General features: G+C 37.0%; 1 protein-coding gene across 4 annotated transcripts in view; it reads right to left on the bottom strand.

Annotated features, from left to right (window-relative positions):
• OPA1 (OPA1 mitochondrial dynamin like GTPase) overlaps window positions 1-18,510 on the bottom strand; it is a 49,098-nt gene that overhangs the window by 5,619 nt on the left and 24,969 nt on the right. For all 4 annotated transcript variants that reach the window (XM_085069422.1, XM_085069424.1, XM_085069423.1 and 1 more), the window contains 7 exons: window positions 18,260-18,412; window positions 17,559-17,667; window positions 16,857-16,936; window positions 15,589-15,729; window positions 14,158-14,274; window positions 12,773-12,866; window positions 12,348-12,458 (listed from right to left, as the gene is read on the bottom strand). In XM_085069422.1, the coding sequence (XP_084925548.1) occupies window positions 12,348-12,458; window positions 12,773-12,866; window positions 14,158-14,274; window positions 15,589-15,729; window positions 16,857-16,936; window positions 17,559-17,667; window positions 18,260-18,412 (805 nt within the window). The remainder of the gene's footprint in view (window positions 1-12,347; window positions 12,459-12,772; window positions 12,867-14,157; window positions 14,275-15,588; window positions 15,730-16,856; window positions 16,937-17,558; window positions 17,668-18,259; window positions 18,413-18,510) is intronic.

Raw genomic sequence — 18,510 nt, 5'->3', positions numbered from 1 at the left:
ATGTGACTTTGTATGTGGAACAACAATTAATTCTCACAATTCAAGAGTCAGATGTTACCCATCTTTAGGGAAGTTCTTGCCATTGTGAAATGCACAATCTCTATGCCCACATTTGTAGGGTTTCGTAAGGTTTTGACACCTAGATCAAACTATCAGTGATTTGCACTTGTAAATTACAGTACATTCTGTTTTGAAGGAAGTTTATTAACATGCCAAACAGAAAATCATTTGGGTTTCGGGTAAGAATACTTATTGCAGAAGTAAATTTTGGGGTCAGCAAAAAGTGACCCATTGCTCCATGTTTTGTGATAGTGTGTTTCTAAGGACAACCAAACCACAGATTAAAAGCATCCAGTTTACTAGCAAATTACTTCTGTAACTGGCTGAACTACCCAAACTCTTTTATAAAATGCTCCCATGTCACAAAAGGGACTTTAATGAAAGTGCTACACTCTTATTACATGGTACTGCATAAGTTTAAATATACATATGGCTTACACTGGATTCTAGAAAGATGATGTGGTCTTCGGTAGCTCTAATGCAGACCTAAAGTTACAAATACGCAATTCTTCCAGCAACTGTTAAAAACTGATCAAAAATCAAATTAAATCAATGAAGAACAACTGTAACTAAACCCTTGTTTCCATCTTAGAACAGCAAAATTCACAGGCCTAGGTGCCATGAATGGTTATTCTATTTCCCATTTACCCCATGTTTACCTAAAAGATAAGCTGGTTCATATATCAATTCATTATGCCTCTTGATCTGGTCATGAATATTCCCATAATCCTCCCTCCATATCCCATAAAACTTCACTGACAGAATGAGGAAATTCTTTATTCAGATGTCTTGAGATCCTCATTCATGCTCTGTCTCTCCTTATCTCCCTAAGAAATTATATTGCTACCCACTCATTTTCTTTTCATTAATCCTGTGATCCTAAATCTGAAAGGCTCAAAACCAGACTAATTGAACTGTAATGAGGATTTGGATACACTGTGAGCACAGAAAGATGCAGGCACAGATAAAGTTTGCTTTTCCTAATATCATAAGCTGGTCAGAAGGGAACCCCCAGAAATATTCAGTCTTACAAGGAGGGTTTGCTTTCTGATTGCTGCCTGAGATACCTGAGCTTAGTTACCAATGAACAGTGCTAAAACAAAACAGCTGAAGTTAGTTATCAAGCAAATCTCCTGAGGTAAAGCCAAATAATCCCAAAATAATATTAAACACAGCTTACAGAAGCAAAGTACATTGATGATTTATTTCAAACACACTCCTAGAAGCAAGAAAAGGTTTTCTTGTATTTTCCAAATGCGTTAATTGATTTAACAAAAGATGTGGCCTCTGTCCACAAAACCTGTCTTGCTTATAGTTTTGAAGATAAATAATTTTGAGACATTTAAATACATATTTACCAGTTTAAAACCAAAAGTTTAGCACAGAATTTTAAAGATGTTCATGTCTGTCTGTGCCAGAACAGGAATAAAACCACATGAGTACTTTGGGCAAATCAAAAAGCTTTCCCTTCCCATTTACAAATGTGCATATATGATACCAAATTTCAACTGAAGCAACAAAACAAATTCTAAAATCTTTCTGGACACAGATCCATCTTTATTTCGTGCTTTAATGAAACTTACAGCATGAAATGAGCACAAAAAACAAAGTGTTAATACCCTCCTGTTCTACATTAAAGTGATTTCTATCTCCAACTAATGTTTACATGGCTTTGATATTTGAAAGCTCATGGTTGTTACTCCTTTTGCTCTGGATTGTGTTTAGACTTGAGTTCTCCCCTTCCTATTTTTTTTTCCATCTTCCTTACTTTCTTAATCCCTTCCTTGCCTATAAACATTCTCACTGCTTGCTGTGCTACTTCTATGTTATGGTTAGTTAACCATAGAGGCAGAAATTTGGAATTTACTGCTGTGAATGCATCATCTTTCCCCTAGTAAAAAGGAAAGCCCTGTCAGTCAGAATTCATCACAATGCGCAGAAACACACCATTAAAAATGAGAGATGTCGATCCAAAGTTTTCTGTTGAAAGCTGATTTTTACCTTAGGGCTACCTAAGACACGAACTCCATAGTTGTATACAACCCCTCTGAACAGTCAGTTGGAGAACAGGGGGGAATCATCGCTTTGGAGTTCAGCCTTTTGTGCCACATTCCTCAGTTTTCCAAGGGCCATGTGAAAGCTTTACTTCTTGTTAAAATGGTATGGGACAGCACACTCACAGCCACTCCAAAAAATGCCCTAGAAAGAAGACTTCCCAGCCACAGTTACAGACCTGCAGCAACACGCTAACTCACGTCTCATGCGAACACTGCCATAACTCCCTGATCACTGCAAGGTCATGTCCTGATGAATTTCAGAAAATCCTTTGAAACTACCTATCACATTTTTTGCCAGTTTCCTCTTGTTCACATACCATATTTTCCTCTGGATAAGGCTGAGAGGAAAGCTAAAGTTTTAAGGGGCTAAGGAAAAAAAAAGGCAAAACCACCCAGGCTGCCCTTAAAGAGACAGAATATCATTTGTCAGCTGCAAAGACAGATTTATAAGTAGAGGGCCCCCTCTGTTCCTTTAAGGCTGCAAAACAGATGGGAAGTGAATGGACAGTCAAAGGGTCAAGAAAACACATGGGAGGTGCTGCTTGTATGCTGTATGTATGTTCCCAGCAAAAGAAAGAGGTCAAGATTGTAACTGCATGGCTGGGTGCTGGAAAGGCCTTTTCTTTAAGCTGTTACAAAGACAAACGCTGTTCTTCATCCTGCTGTCAAACTGCTATAAATATTGTTTGTCAAGAGAGTTTCAGCAGCTAGAAGTTTTTTTTAAAAAAAGGCTGAGCAGGAGGATGAATCATGTGAATGATTCTTAAACAATTAGCTCATTAGTGTAATAAAAGCACTGCAGAATCCTGAAAAGTTTAAATAGAATTTATAATAGTTCATATAGCAAATCCATGAATCATTAAGAATACACAGCCTTTAAAATGCAAGCTTGCAGAACATAGCTGGCATGGTCACCAGTTAACAGTAGTTAGACTGAATGAAGATGCCAATTGATGCTGTATCGTAGTAGCTTTCCTTTAATGCTATGGTTCTTGTATGTGTTGCAATCCGTCATGAGATTTGAATTTGCATCCAGTTTGATCTCCTTTTGCATGGCTATAACAGGAGAAAACATCAAGGAGCCTGTTTCCTACAAACACATATTTTTCTTTTCCCTGCTGTAGGCAAATCCACCTCTAAAACAGGAGATCACCTCCAAATTATATATTTAGCCTGATGCAGAAATATAGTAAAATTAAGAATTCATTTTAGACACAAAACCACCCCAAGTAACAGCTGCCATCAATGAAGTAACTTTGTTGCAAGTATTAATATCATATTAATTATTAATCCGTTCATAGCATACTTGAGCAAAACTGCCAGCTGCCTGCATGAAACAATATTACCTTTATTTCACACTAAAGGTGACCAAGTGGCAGCACAAGACAGCTTGTTTGAAAACACTTCAGTTGTTTTTGCAAGCTACCGAGCACTGGAACAATATTTTAGCATTACTAATAATGATCTTTAGCTCCAGAAAGGGGAATTTTGTATTGTGCTATTGAATAGTAGATTACTAATCAGTGTCTTGAGCTATAGCTGCTCCAGATTCACAAGCAAGACCTCAGCAGTTTAACAAAACAGTTTTAGCCACATATTTCCCCCTGCTCGGTGGAACGGAACAGAAGCTGGCTGTGCTTCTTAGAGCAGTCCCCAGGGCACCTCAGGCAGGTAAGCATGAAATGCTTCTGTCTCTGACAGAGCATTTCAGATCTGAGCTATGGGGCTGAAGCAAAACTGACAATTATGTAGACTACTAACTTTATACAAGAGATGTTTCCATGAGCTATTACACATCGGTCCTGCTTGGCTACAGAAAGGACACTAAATATTACCAAACTGTGATGTGAGGTCACAAACTATTTCTACACTGTCATTGAGATTAGCCTAATGTACCAATGATTATTACCTGTACTAAGTTGCACGTTTATGAGAGTCACAATGTCAGCAATATCAAGGTAGAACTTGGGCATCTTTCAGTCATCTGCCCCTTAGACATTTTAATTAAAACTGTTCTAATAACTCAAGTCTTTCAACAGAATTTAGCTGTGTTGCTTACTAGACAGCTGGAAGGAGCTTAGCAGAATGACAAGGCAACCTTATAAAACAATCTAATACCTTGAATTATATTTATGGATACAGAAAGACTGAACCTCAAAACTAGAATGAATCAGAATGTGGTGAGATGCTCATTACTTTGGGTGGAAATTGTGAAAAGCACAGAGGCAAACCAGAAATACTACCCAGTGATTCATCCAGTGATGTAACAAAAGATTAACTTTTTCTTATGCAGAAAGGACATACACAGCTATAAAGACAAAATACTTATGTAAAGACTACTGTAACCTTAAGGCTATAAAACTGTAAGAATACTTTCACGTAAAAAATAGCTGATATATGTTGTTTCTCCACCCAAAAGAAAGCATACTCTGTAGTTAGATAATAAAGTAATATGCTATCAGGACTATTTAAGTTAAAGTCTCTCCAGAATATGGCAGAAAATGAAATAGTGATTAGATTAATTTTTAGATGATCATAATAACTTAATTTTTAATAGTCAGAAATGCAAGCCACCATATCCTGAAGAAAAAACAAATGGTTCTATTATTTTTTCTTTACTATGATTCCTATGGGGAAAGTGGAGTCTACTACAACTGACAATGGGCAACATACACTACCCTGACTTCTCCTGCTTTTGGAAATGGAATGTTACATTCCACAGCTCCATACTACTTTAGAACAAAAGCATATATTGGTCCATTTACAAGCCTGTAATTTATATCAATAGTAAATCTCTCCATCATAAGTAAATCTCTCTGTAGTAAGTACTTAAATTTTGATTAGTAAATACCCACAGAAGCAACCAGTACTAAAGAGAAAATAGCATCCAGTTAGATGTTTTGATCCTTGCATCATTCAGAAAATTTTAGGAAAAAAATAAGTTCAGCAGACAACACCACAATGACCCTCAAGTACAAGAGACATGGGTCTAGGGTAAGATTAATAGACATTAAATATGTCATTATTCATGTAGCAGTTTATCACTATTTTTCAATGTCAACTTTAAGTGATAGGCTTCTTTTAGTCAGTGACAAATGTGGTGAACTTTGTAAGGATCCGTTTTAGGACCTGGACATCAGTGCCTAACTCTTCATCAATAACTAAGAAATCACAGCAGACAGGCTTTGGTCATCTGGGATTCTTAAGTTAAGTAAACCATCACTCCATCACAGGATGTCTACAAGTGATGTATGCTCTCCCCTGAGGATTACTTCCCTCTCTGAGAAGATGCAGATTTCTAAAGCACTTTCTGCCATGACACAAAGCAGGAACTACCTTATCTGCACTTTGACACACAGACCGTCCTACACATTCTTCTGGTTTTAATTCATTAGTTTCATGCTGTTGCCCCAAAACTCAAGGGGAAAAAAAAAACTGGAACATTTAACCAGTGTCTTTCACATCCAAGTGTGCTTACTTGGGTTTATTTCTTGTAAATTATTTACATGGAATTAAAAACATGGTAGACTTGCAAAAATAGTTAATTTGTATTCTAGCAGGAAGTTTGCAAATCTATTGTGAAATATTGCTTTGGATCAAAATTAGGGGAAATCGAAGACAGTCTGACTTTCACATACAGACTGATTCCAAGCACACTAAGCCCCAGCTTCCTGTCATGGAGCACCAGGACCTCTACAGAGCTCAGAGGGACCACAGGAGTCATGCTGCCACCAGCACACTAGTGACACCACGACAAGCTTGAACTCATTAAGAAACTTTGTGACTGATTGAGATTTGGGCAGAAATGAATGTGCTCTGAATGACAAGCAGCCTCTGATAAGACACAGGCCACATTAGTGCTCTCGGGAAAGCTGCTGGCAGGGGACTGTGAAGATAGCAGCTACCCTGCACATGCTTAGCAGAAGTTGGAGATCTGTTTGGTGATTCCCAGAGGGAAATGGCTGCTGTGCTTCTATCTGGGTAGAAGGCCACATCATCTCTTGGTGTAATATTCTGCCTGCTCAGGGTGAGATGAGTGAGTGCTCCTCATTGCTATGAGCAGGGGAAAGGAGAATGAGATGAAAGCAAGACTACTGACACCTCTGGAACTGTCTCACAATTATGGAGTAACCTAATTTTTACTTAAGTAGCTTCTAAAACTCCAATATTTAGGCACTGTGGGAGAAATAAGAGCACAAAACAACCCTAATTCTTTGGATTCTATTAAAATTACTCCTCCATTTGCATTTCCTAAGATGCTTTCCTCTTTCCTGTATCTTTGGGCAGCAAGGGTGACATCTGGGCACTACCTTAAAATATCTTGAAAATGTATTTTTTCTAGATCTTGTAAACACTGAAAACCTGTAAATCACTGGTTTTGATTTAAGGACTACTAACCACTGCCTTTTGAGTTGTTTTGTCTCCCTCTAGTTTCTAGTGAAAAATTACCTATGAACTGCGTATTTGAGAGATCTTTCCCCCTACAGCTGAGCTTTGCCCCTATGAAACACTGTGACCTTTTAAAAAAAGTTAAAGCTCATAACAGAAAAGCAAATGGAAGCAAAGGCTTTAGAAAGCCAAGTCAAAGCCTGATTTTAAGGAGCACATGTAATCAACAATGTCATGAAGGATAGAGGTCAAATCAAAAAACGATTGGCAGTCATCACAAGAACTGAAATTTAATTAGGCTACAGTAATGACCACAATATAGGATTACTTTCACACAACATTTCTGTTCTGCAGCTAACAGCAATGAAAGAAAAAATGTAACTACAGAGCAAGTAATTATATGCAAAGTACTTTTCACAGGCTTTATCACCAACTTTGCATAAATGCATAACAAAGAAGGGGACTCACTTGGATTAAAACCAGTTTGTTACATAGAACAGACACAACAGAACCCACTCAGCTTAGCCAAATCACAGGAACTCCAGGTCCTGAGTCAGCAACTTGCATATGGAAGTGCCAACCTTAGCTTTCTAACTCCATTAAAATGGCAAGTTTATTATATGCCTATATGATATTAAATCACTCATGGTCCAAGTTAGCAAATGGCTTACTTTCAACAAGAGAAAAAGTAAATTAAAATTTAATGCTGTGACTTCAAAGCAATGACTTTAGATATAAAACTTGAAAGTATTTTACTGTAACTCTGGTTTGTTTAGTTTTTATATATTTTAGTCTTTACAAGAAAATAATTAAGTTCTGCAAACTATTACATTTCATAGCTTACAAATGTATGACAGAATTGAAACAAATGGCCCTAAGCTGTCTTTTCTTCATGTGAGGGCTTACTCCTCCACTGTTTCAAAAAGCTTTTGTGCAGAACGAAGTCTCAGCTAGCCCACGACACCTGTACAGGTGTCAACATTACTGACAAATGAACTTGGAGGCTGATCCATTCACATTCATACCTAGCAATTTCAGGATCAAGCTTCCACAGGCATTCCCACCTCCTGCCAATGACTCTCCCATGCACATGGTTTTACTTATAATTTGGTGAAGTTCTGGGGTTTTTTTCCAACTTGTGAGGACACAGGATATTGGATGAATAGTATGCTGACCTCGGAAAGATGCTTTGTATGTATTATGTTTTGCTTATGCTGTGGCTTTGCAACATTTATAGTTTTGCTGTCCAAAAAGGAGTAAAAGGAGAAGATATAAATGAAGATAGGATATATGCATTTCTTTTGGGTCTGTGAGATTTCAACTCTGGTGAAGTGAATGGCAAAGTTCCTGCTAACTGCCTGAAGCCTGGATTCACCCGAGGTATTCAACATCTATGTGCACCATCTTTAAAGCACCAGCATGCTTTAAATGCTACTGCAACACGGAGAGATGGATCCTAGCTTTAGGACAAGACACTGGCATATCCAATTCCTTTCAGAAATGATTAAAGGATTCAGTTCCTAACAATTTTTTCATAACAAAGCTTACTAAACTACTATTTTCCATGCTAACCATAAACATACAGCTGAGAAAAAAAAATGATCATCCTTTACAGTCCTCATAAATTACATGAAAATTAAATAAAAACCAGAAAAAACCCGAGGGGGAGTGGGCAACAAGAGGTATAAGGACAGGCAAGTGTTTCTTACTCCAGAGGCGGGAGGGGAGCCCCTGTAGGAGCGGTGCGGCCGCTCAGCGCCACCGCGCGCTCGGCGCCGGTACTGCAACTGCCGGGGCGCACTAACCGCACAGCCCCTTGGAGACACAGAGCAACCCAGCAGAGAGAAATGCTGGAAACCATTAGGGAGGGATAGGAAGCCTTCTGCTGGGAACTCAGCTTTTTAAACAATTAGCATCTTAAAAAGTAGTCTACAGAAAGGTAAGATTTATTCACATGCTATCAGTTTGAACTACAGCATATTTCTGATGAAATTACTAGTCTGGCATTTGTGTTAAAAATAAACCAAGCAGAAAATATGTTATTTATGTTGAAACTGAATTCTTTCACCCATTATTTTTTTTCCCAGATATTTGTCCAATACTGAAAAACATAGCTAAAAAGATACAGTTCTAGGGAAGGTGTGACTTCAAATAATTGTCTTTCATAAATAACCAACCAAGCCCTTGTTATAAAATACATTTAACATTTAAAATCTTCAGTAACTTCAGAGGCAGTCTGCATGAATGTTCAGAGTCAGTCCCTTTGGGAAGTTAAACACAAATACAGGAAAATACTATGAACTTGCAAATACTCTAAAAGATCACTGATAAAATTAAAGCATAATATATCGATTCATTTATTTTCAAAGGTACTGTAGAAAAAAAAGTAGTTAATATTAAAAAAAGAGAGCAGGTGGAAAATATTTGTGTAGAGCTGCACACACCTGTGTGTAATAAAGCTGCAGGAATTTGAAGGGACTGCCTTGCCACCATTAGCAGATTTTCCCTCCACCCTGAAGCAGTGCCTTAAAGCCTGCAATACAAATAGGGCAGTCCTGCCAAGAGGCTTTTCTATGAATTTATTTATAAAAAATATTAATGTTTACCATTGTACTTTTAGCTCCTTCTATCCCACTTCACCTCTTATGGAACACAGCATATTTAAGACACTGACGTAGCTAAGCAAATACTAAGTTGTGTGGATATAAACTTTAAAGTATTTTACCCTTCAGCAATAAGCACAATGAAGATGCAGGTGCCAACTGGAAAGTAAATGTAATTCTTCTTGCTGCTGCTGAAGCTACCCAAGTCAGGGCTATGTTTCTCAAATGGCAGGCAACTTTGGTGAAGAACTTCAACAAAAATAATCTCCCAGAATTGTTAAAGGAGGTTGTGAACCACTGCATTAAAACAAGTTCCTACCAATGGCTAAATAAGCCTGAAGTACCCAGTCGGACACATAAGAAAAAGACAGCAAATTATCTTGTTTCTGCATCCTCATAATAAAAAAACAATAAACGTATCTCAACTGTACCTACAGTTTAAAAATATGATGAGGAAAGGAAAATGTCATGGCTGTTACTTCTCACACAAAAACTTGGGAGTTGTAGCTGATAGACCACTGCAGCATCAGCTCACTGCTAAGTAACAGGCAAAAGAGGAAAAAGACTGCACGGATATATTTTGTGCAGGGTCTGCTCTTTCACCTCAAAAAGGGTTTAGTAGAACTAAGAAAGAGGAAAAGAGTGGCAAGGCTGATTGAAACTAGGAACAGCACCCATGCAATGAGCAACTACACTACAAGAACTTTTCAAGTCAGAAAAAAGAACATCAAGTGCAGGTAGCATACACATCTATGAAGTCATGAATGGCAAAAAAAAAAAGAATAGAAAAAGCCTACTGAATGTTTTTCACAGTGCAAGAACTAAGGCGAACCAAATGAAACTGGCAGGTGGTTCAGAAACAAACAAAAGGAAGTACTTTTTCTCACAATGTGTAGTTGAACTCTGGAACTAATTGCCACAGGATGTTGCAAATGCCAAAGTTTACATGAGTTCAAAAAGCAATTAGAGAAATTCACAGGAGGAAAAAAACCCCCATGAATGCCTATTAATCACAAAGATATTACCTCAGGATTAGGAAATCTTGGAACCACAGAGCATAGCAGGCAAGTACTACTGCATGCTTCTGCTATTCCCACGCCTGCTCATTGGCAGGGTCAGGACACTGGGATACATCAAACACAGGTGTATCTTCCAGCACAACCATTCTTATAGATGGACTGCATTTTAGGACATTTTTAAAGTCACTTTTCCAAATTCAGCTATCCATACTCTCCTCTGTCCCTTTTTGCACCTCATGATCCTTTCTTCCAAAAGGACTCTAAACCTAAGGCTTCTTTTTTTCCATAAACTTAGTAACTGTTCACTGGTACAAGTATCATGGTAATACCTACATTAAAGGAATATATTTACATTACATTTAAACCGTGTTTTTGAAGAAAAAGCAACCTTCAGTACATTATAAAATTAGTAATTTGTTTTAAAGATCTGTTTACCCTCTTTAAAATACCTAGAATAAAATTTGAGACATGGGCACTGAGAAGCAGCAAGATTCAGGGCATGAATGTCCTTAAGCAATATTCTTACACAGGATTGAAATAGCATTCAAGGCTGTAGAACATAGACAACAAAACCTGCTTAATTAAGTTTTGAGTCCTGGGTGAGCTCTCATCATGAGACTGGGTCACTCATATTAGTAACAGCCATAGACCAATCTCCTGATTAAACAATAAAACACTTTCAGTACTTCAGCATTAAAAGACTAATGTAACAGCAGTGAGACAGTGTTCCCATATGATCAGCAACAAGAGGCATTCCAACCTCAGGTATATAAATAATTTACATTTGCAAGTAAAGTTTCTAATCAGGAAGTGAATCCCGGCACCATATTTACAAATTTAGACTGGAAGTTAAAAGACTATTTGTAACCACCAGAAGAGTGACATCCTGGAACATGTTTTTAGTGTCAATAGTGAGCCCCAACAAGTAACTGATTTGAAGATGGAGCTCAAGATATTTGAATCAGCTGGGTTATATAAACACAGCTGCATGGAATAGAGAGACTGGGCTTCAGGATTCAGGAGATCACTTCCCTTCCTAATTAAAATATCAATACTTCTATGAATGTATGTCGCAGGAGTCAGGATTCTTCTTCCTTTAGCAGAGTCCTGAACTTCACTAAGTACTATAAGAAGGAAATTATTTGTATAGCCATCTGAGAGTTCAATGATCTACGCTATCAAAATCTGTCTCAGGGGTATAAAAAAAACTTCTGCACCATAGAAAAGCATTCTATTCACAAAGGGAAAGGCAAAAAAAACCCTTTTCCTGTCATATTCCCAAAAAAATTACTGCCACTTAGCAATAAAAGCACACAAAAAGAAAACAGCTGATCTGAGTACACAGCTAAGCAATGGTAGTTTTAAAATCTTCCCACTGGTACAATAAAGCAGAACATGTCATCATACATTATTTTGTACTGAGTAACAACTACTTCCTTAGAATAATGTGTGTGGGATTTGTGACCTCCTGAATCTAAAGAAATACAGTGCAATGACATGTTTGTGCTACACAGTAATTTATGAAATGCAAACTACACACTTGAAGCATTTATACCAATGCACTGACACCTCAGGTTATGAACACACACAGGCTGCTCCTACACGTTTACTCTTAGTTTACAAAATAATGACCTCAGCCGGCACTGCTTTGAAATGGGAGCTCATTCCTGAGGCTGAGAAGTAGAAGTCTCACAGAACAGCAGAATGCTGCCAAAAATACACCTATATGCACCCAAGACAAGGCCCACAGCTAAAGGTCAGACTAAACCCTACTGGATGTGCAGGTGACAACTGGAAACAATTCCAGCCTGCATTGTCACCTTAAAAACTTTCACTGCTTAAAATCTTACTATATTAAACCAGAAAACCCCTTAGCACTTTTTGAGTGACCCAAAGCATTAAACTACTGCAATCCCTCTGGAAGGGGAATCTCCCTTTAAAAGATTACAATGCTTTAACTGTATTTTGTCAATATACTGGTGCTGTATATTTACATCAGTGAAATCACATCTCATGTAAATTATATTGTTTTGTCACACTATACTACCCAAGTCCACCTTTGAGTCAGTATGTTCAGGCCATATTTAAGAAAAATTCCACATGATTAAATAAATGCCAACACATGAACAATCAATATCACACTGAATATTCTCAAGGACGGTGATGAGTATTTGCTTCATTTCAAGCTCATTCTAAGACACTGTAAAGTGGGTACTTACTGAGATCCTCTGCAAGCTGGACTCTCTTGCCAGTTAGGAGCATCACCTTTTTTTCATTGTCCTCAGCAAAATCTTCAAGCACTTCCTTTACATTCTTCTCCAAGCGCCTTACTGTAAAAAAGCAAAACAACAAAGCAACCAAAAAGAGTGAGTGGCAACACTTTTTGCACCTCCAGTGACCTAAGCACAAAATTTTGGGAAGGTCTGTTGGAGACACATTGTATGTTAGCAAACTTATTAATCTGATAGGAGAAAAGGCAAACTTCTGAACACAGAAGCCCCTACTTCAGGCCATTAAGATAGGAAATTCTTCGAGAAAGATTTTAAATTTCAAAGGGTGTTTTTTCTCTCTCAGCAAAATTTATTATCAGATGACTTTTTTAGAAAGAGATAATTTGTTGTTTCAAACTGACTGTGGGCCTTACCTTCAGTGTTAGTGAGCTGCTGCCTCAGTGTATTTGCTGTAATTGCCAGCATTCGCTGTATTCTCCAGAAGAGGACAATGTCATTACATTCGAGCTGGAACAACAGAACTTGTGATGTCAGAACTCTGATGTCCAGGGAAAACACACACACACACACACACACACACACACACACACACACAAAAGAATCTCTTGACACTTTTAGCAGCAACTGTAACCTCATCTAAATATACACAGATCTTGCACAAAACCGCTATAGAATTACTGGTGTAAGTAACAAGGAAACACATCAAAAATACTTCACAAGAACCACATCAGCCTTATTTAATGCACTGTATCACCTTCACATCTGCTATTTTCAACAGAAAGAGTTGTATCATGGGAAACCAATCTGCACACACTTTACGTAGGCTGGTGAGTGTAACCTAATGCTCACTGCAACACCACTGCTGTTCATAGCAAACACATTGAGAGACAATAGCCAAGCTCCAGGCAGTGCCTCCCTGCCTGACAAACGTTTCTGTAGACAGGACTGGGCCAAGGGCTGTATTTGTTAACAACAGAAGAGACAGTTTCTACACCTGCAAGGACGGCAGGAGGGAGCACTAAGTTCATACCAGGACACCTTAAAAAGGACAGCAATATGAATAGGAGTTTAAGTGTCATGAAGAGGCAGCTCTCCACACTGATCACATTCTCCCTTATCTTTTACAGGCAAAAGTATTTTTGAAGTAACAGGGATTTCTGGTTTCATGGCTCATTTAAAAAAAAAAACAAAGTGAGGAGCTCTACCTTTCCAGTAATTTTTCTTAGATTTAAAATACAACTGTAAGAAAACAGTATATTCTTTGTGTGAATTGATGCATACTGTCATTGGTTGCATAAGCTTATGTTTGCAAAACTAGAAAGTAATTTATAAAGACCTGTTTGGAAACTCCATAGCTGTTTATGTTTTTTCCCATTGACCACACATGGGTCTAAGCATTAACTCTGCACACTTACTGATCATACTTCTCCTACAAATCCATAAGGACGTTTTCTGAATTTTTTTATATCAGTGAAGTAAATAATTATCAATGGGAAAGCGGGAGACATGGATAGCAACAACTTATCAATAGCTGTACACTACTGCTTTTAACTGGGCACTTTCAATACACATCGATTAGAAACAGATGTTTAGGTCACGGCTGATCCCCAGTGGTCATTTTACATAATTACCACCAGGATGGCATTTTATCCATTACAAGCCTCATGTAAAACGTATCTGAGATCATGAGCTATGTGATCATGCTACTTTGAAGTATTTTTAGATTTTTTTTAAACTGAAATAGAAATATTAAGGCAAAACACCAGTGTAGATGAACAACATCTGTTCTTCAATTTACCTCTGAGTCCACAAAATGCCTCTGATAATAATAAAAGCCTCTTCGACACAGATTGCAGTGGTTCAAAGCACACTTCAAGAAGTATCTTCTATAAATTTGGTGCCATGTGTCTTTAATCTAGGAAAAGAGTATTTGAATTTGACTAAATAAAGAAATAAATACATATGCTCACTATCGTGCTTAGATTAATGATTATATTTAATTTTAAAACATAACTCCAAATTCCACTATTGCTATCACGTAACATATGTTTAAATATTTCTCAGCAATTTGTCTGCAACTGGCATATGATTAATGTGTTAGTTAAACTTGGCAAACACTACACATGACTGTCAATTTAAAAACCTACTCTTCCATGCACATAACTGAATGCTTAAAAGTACTGTCTGCAGCCAAAACACGTTTAAATTATATACTACAGAATGATCTTTACATTAACACTGAAAACACATTTTTGAGTTGTACCCACTAATTTACCAATTAAACCAGATTAAAGCTTAGAGAAATATTTAATGGGTCTTACGTAAACAAACATTTATGACTTTTCTTGATTAGGCTTATTATGTTTCAATTCTTCAAAATTAGATACGTGTATCAAGATGCCTCTCTGGAAACCCCATAAAACATAATTAAGAAAATCAGTTGCTTAGCAAGAAAGAAAACTCAATTTGCACTCAGCCTCCTGGTGCAGAAGATGCGGATCACTACTACAACCTTTAAAAAAATGGTAAGTGCTGTATAGAAAAGGAACAGCAGATATTTAAATAATTTTCTACCGAGAACAAGTGCATGTATTAATGTTAAAAAAGTAGCCAAAGTTACTGCAGAAAATAAATCACTGCTAAAGGAAATCTACATCTATTACTTACTAATATCTGAATTATTTAAAATCTTACATTTAATTAGGTAAGAAGTCTAATTACCCTTTAGGGCCTTTCAGTGCAATGAGATATGTCATTTTCCATATGTACAATACAACCTCTTTAGACACTCTAAAAAAACCTGCGTTTTTCCTAGTATTTAAAAAAAATTTCTCTCTTTTCAGTGTTCCAATGAACTTCAAACTCCACATACAACCACACTGAAAGCTTAAGGATGAACAGTATGTTTTTACTGTATCTTGCTCACAAAGGCCTTGATTACCTCTAAACAATAATTTCAAACAAGTTTTGTTATAATACAGGCAAGAAAATCTGCTCAGCAGATTCTGGTTCCAGTCTAAACGGACAGATTCCAAAGTGCTGTACTGCCTTTGTCTGACAGCCAACAGAAGTGTGTGAATTGCGTGCAAGCAGTCATTTAGTGATTCGTTTGGAAACATCTGGATTACAAACTCAGGATTCAGAGGGAGTCTCTCATATGATATCTAGAAAGAACATTCAAGTGTTCACAGGGGGCTTCCATGTGTCTTGTTACAATTCTGCATCTCACCAGACATGGATCCACTGCTACTCCTCTCGCTTCCAGATTCTTTCTGACAGTCGTCACTTCATCATTTGCCAGATAAGCTGGATGATCTTCATTGCACTTGATTAATTTCTCAAGTTCATTTTTTGTTTCATTACGAATATTCTAGGATAGGAATGATTAGTTGGAATTTATTATTAGACCCAGAGATCATCAGCACCTCCTCAATAAACATTCTATTTGCTTAATAAGCCAGGGCAGAAAAAACCTCTGACATTATTAACTATCACTTTTAAGTTACTTCAAAAGGAATTTGTGCAAATACACATTAAATATAGTATTTTTAATGGATAATTCACTGTCAATTTATTTTTTTTCCTTTTTATTACACAAAGAAATGCAGAACAAGAATAGAAGGGTGAAAAAAAAAATCAGGGGGTTAGCCCCCTTTCCCCTCTATGAATATCTGCTAGCAGGGTTCACATTCACATACCGCTTGTGACACTGATGAGAACTGTAATTTTTGCCTATTAGCTGGCAGGAATGCTCCACAGATTCATACCTTTAAATTGCTCTTCATAAAAGTAAATTAATGCAGGTTGAAGTCACTACCTTGGCTCCCAATACCTGGCTGCATACAGTTGACTGTAAAACCCCTTTCTCTGAAACAATTACTTCCTACTCTATCCTTTTAAACTCTGATTACTTCTTTGAAGTATGAATCAGTTTAAGAAACATCTAGAAAAAGTAATATAAAAAGCCCATCACCTCTGGGCATCGAACAAAACGTGCTATTAAAATTCAAAAGCCATTTCCAAAAGCTATGTGCAAATGAGAGATGTTACAATGAATATGGCCAATCAGAAGATACAACTGTGATTACAATGCTAGTGATAACCTTATCACATACTAATTAAATCCAAACAAAGCATGATAGGAAACCGTATTTGACTCCTGCTTAAAAGGCAGGCATGGAAAGCACAGAAGAGATCAGTTACCAGCTGTTTTCATTGATTTCTGTCTACTGCAAGAACTTTAATACACAGGTCAATTGCATAATAGCAAAGATGTAATTCAGCTGAAAAATGGAAAACAGTTTACAAGTCACTCTGTAGCTACAGTATGGAAAAAGTATATTAAATTCTCTGTAGTATTTAAAACAGTGACAAGTGATTTTTTTTTTGTAGTCATCTAAAAATGTAAAGAGAATTGGTAGTTTTGAAAATTTATTGAATAATAAAAGTTTTCTAAAGGTAGTGAACTGTAAGTTCTTTATAATTTTTTCCTTTTACCTGTTCTTTGGTGCGGCCTACCCAGTACAACCATCTTTTTTTCCAGTCTGGACCCACCATATCTTCAATAACAGATTCAGCTGAAAAAGGAGGTGTGATATTAACTATCAAACAAAATATACACAACCAGACAAATTTATACTTTTAAAATTAAGTACATGAACAAGAATGAACATTTTATTTCACCATAAATTACACCACACTGAATCAAGTCACGTATCTTTTACTTCAAGCAACAGTTGATGTATTTCACTAAAATTTAAAAATTACTGCCAAAGAGTAGATACTTCAAGAAATACATAAAAACCCCAACATCTCTCTACTGAGACCGCCCTCCTGGTTCTAAATCTGGCACTTAAAATATATTTAAATCTTACCTTGCTGCAATTTGCATCAAAATTGATCATACTAGAAACCATAAACAGACCAACTATTATTCCTGAATTTATCCTGTTCTCCTACCTGTGCATTTGTACCATTTTTTGACTCTATAGGTCTATACTGCTTATCCTTCAGTTGCCTCTTTGCAAGAGCACAAAAGCTTTTGAGGCTGTATTTTGCTAAATATTTCTATCAGTATCAGTATGACCTCAGTCACCACAGTGTCAGTTGGGCTGATACAAGGGCTGCACTTCAGTGAAGTGAACTAGATCCAGACTGACCAAGATTCAAAGCAGGAGTGGAATACATGACACAACTCACTGTCTTTGAGCCGACTTTGGAGCGTCTCTTCCATGAAATGAATGGCTGCATCCCACTGCTGTTTATCAGATATTGACCGATCTTCTAAAGCATTGTGCTGGATCACCCGCTGCAACAGAGAATGTCACTTTAGCATGCAGTAAATAATTTATTCAGGATTTAGTCAAAAAACATTTCTAGCATTCTCTTTATTTTTTAATGTCTGCTAAAACAGATATATTGGGCACACATGACATATTCAAGAAGCACCTTTCAAAGCACTGCCAAAATTATTTTTGTGTGCTTCTGGCTCTTTTCTACAGCCTAGCATAAATAATGTAAAAAATAAAGCAGAACAGATGAAATCCCTCTGGATTACAGAATCTATAAAGATGGTAATGAAATTATGTTATGTGGCTATACCGAACAGAACAAATAAGCTGACACTGAACAATTCTCACCAGGCTGTCCTTGTGCAGCCAGTGAGTTCTGGAGGACTTCTCTGAACCAACCAAAACAGTTTTATTAGATGCTATTTAGGGCAATAACTAATAAAAGACAATAATGAAATGAATTCAGAAATGCTGAATTAAAACATTATATAGAAAAGGTGAGATGGACACAATTACAATAACTTTATGATTACAGCAAAATAATGCAAATATACCAGTTATTCAACTATAATAAAAACATTTCAAGACAAAAAATCCACTACATTATACCAGGCTATCCTCTGCTCTCTCATTCCATTTATGTCGTTTAATAGTTTCTTCTTTGACAGCTTGTTTCAGTTTATCAAAGATATCATCATGCTCTTTTCCTTTTTTTTCTGTCATGAAACGGGAAAATTCTTCTTGCAAAGTCTCCCATGCCACCTGGAAAATTAGCAAACAATTTGTCCTGAAATGGACCATTACACATGCACTAGCTGCTAAAGGAACATTTATTACAATTCTTGCAAGTATGCAAATCT

The sequence above is a fragment of the Lichenostomus cassidix genome, chromosome 9 (genome assembly GCF_008360975.1).
Source record: "Lichenostomus cassidix isolate B80296 chromosome 9, HeHo_3.0, whole genome shotgun sequence".
Taxonomy (NCBI): Eukaryota; Metazoa; Chordata; class Aves; order Passeriformes; family Meliphagidae; genus Lichenostomus; species Lichenostomus cassidix.
The sequence above is the reverse complement of the archived record's forward strand: the minus strand, read 5'-3'. Positions and strand labels throughout refer to the sequence as shown.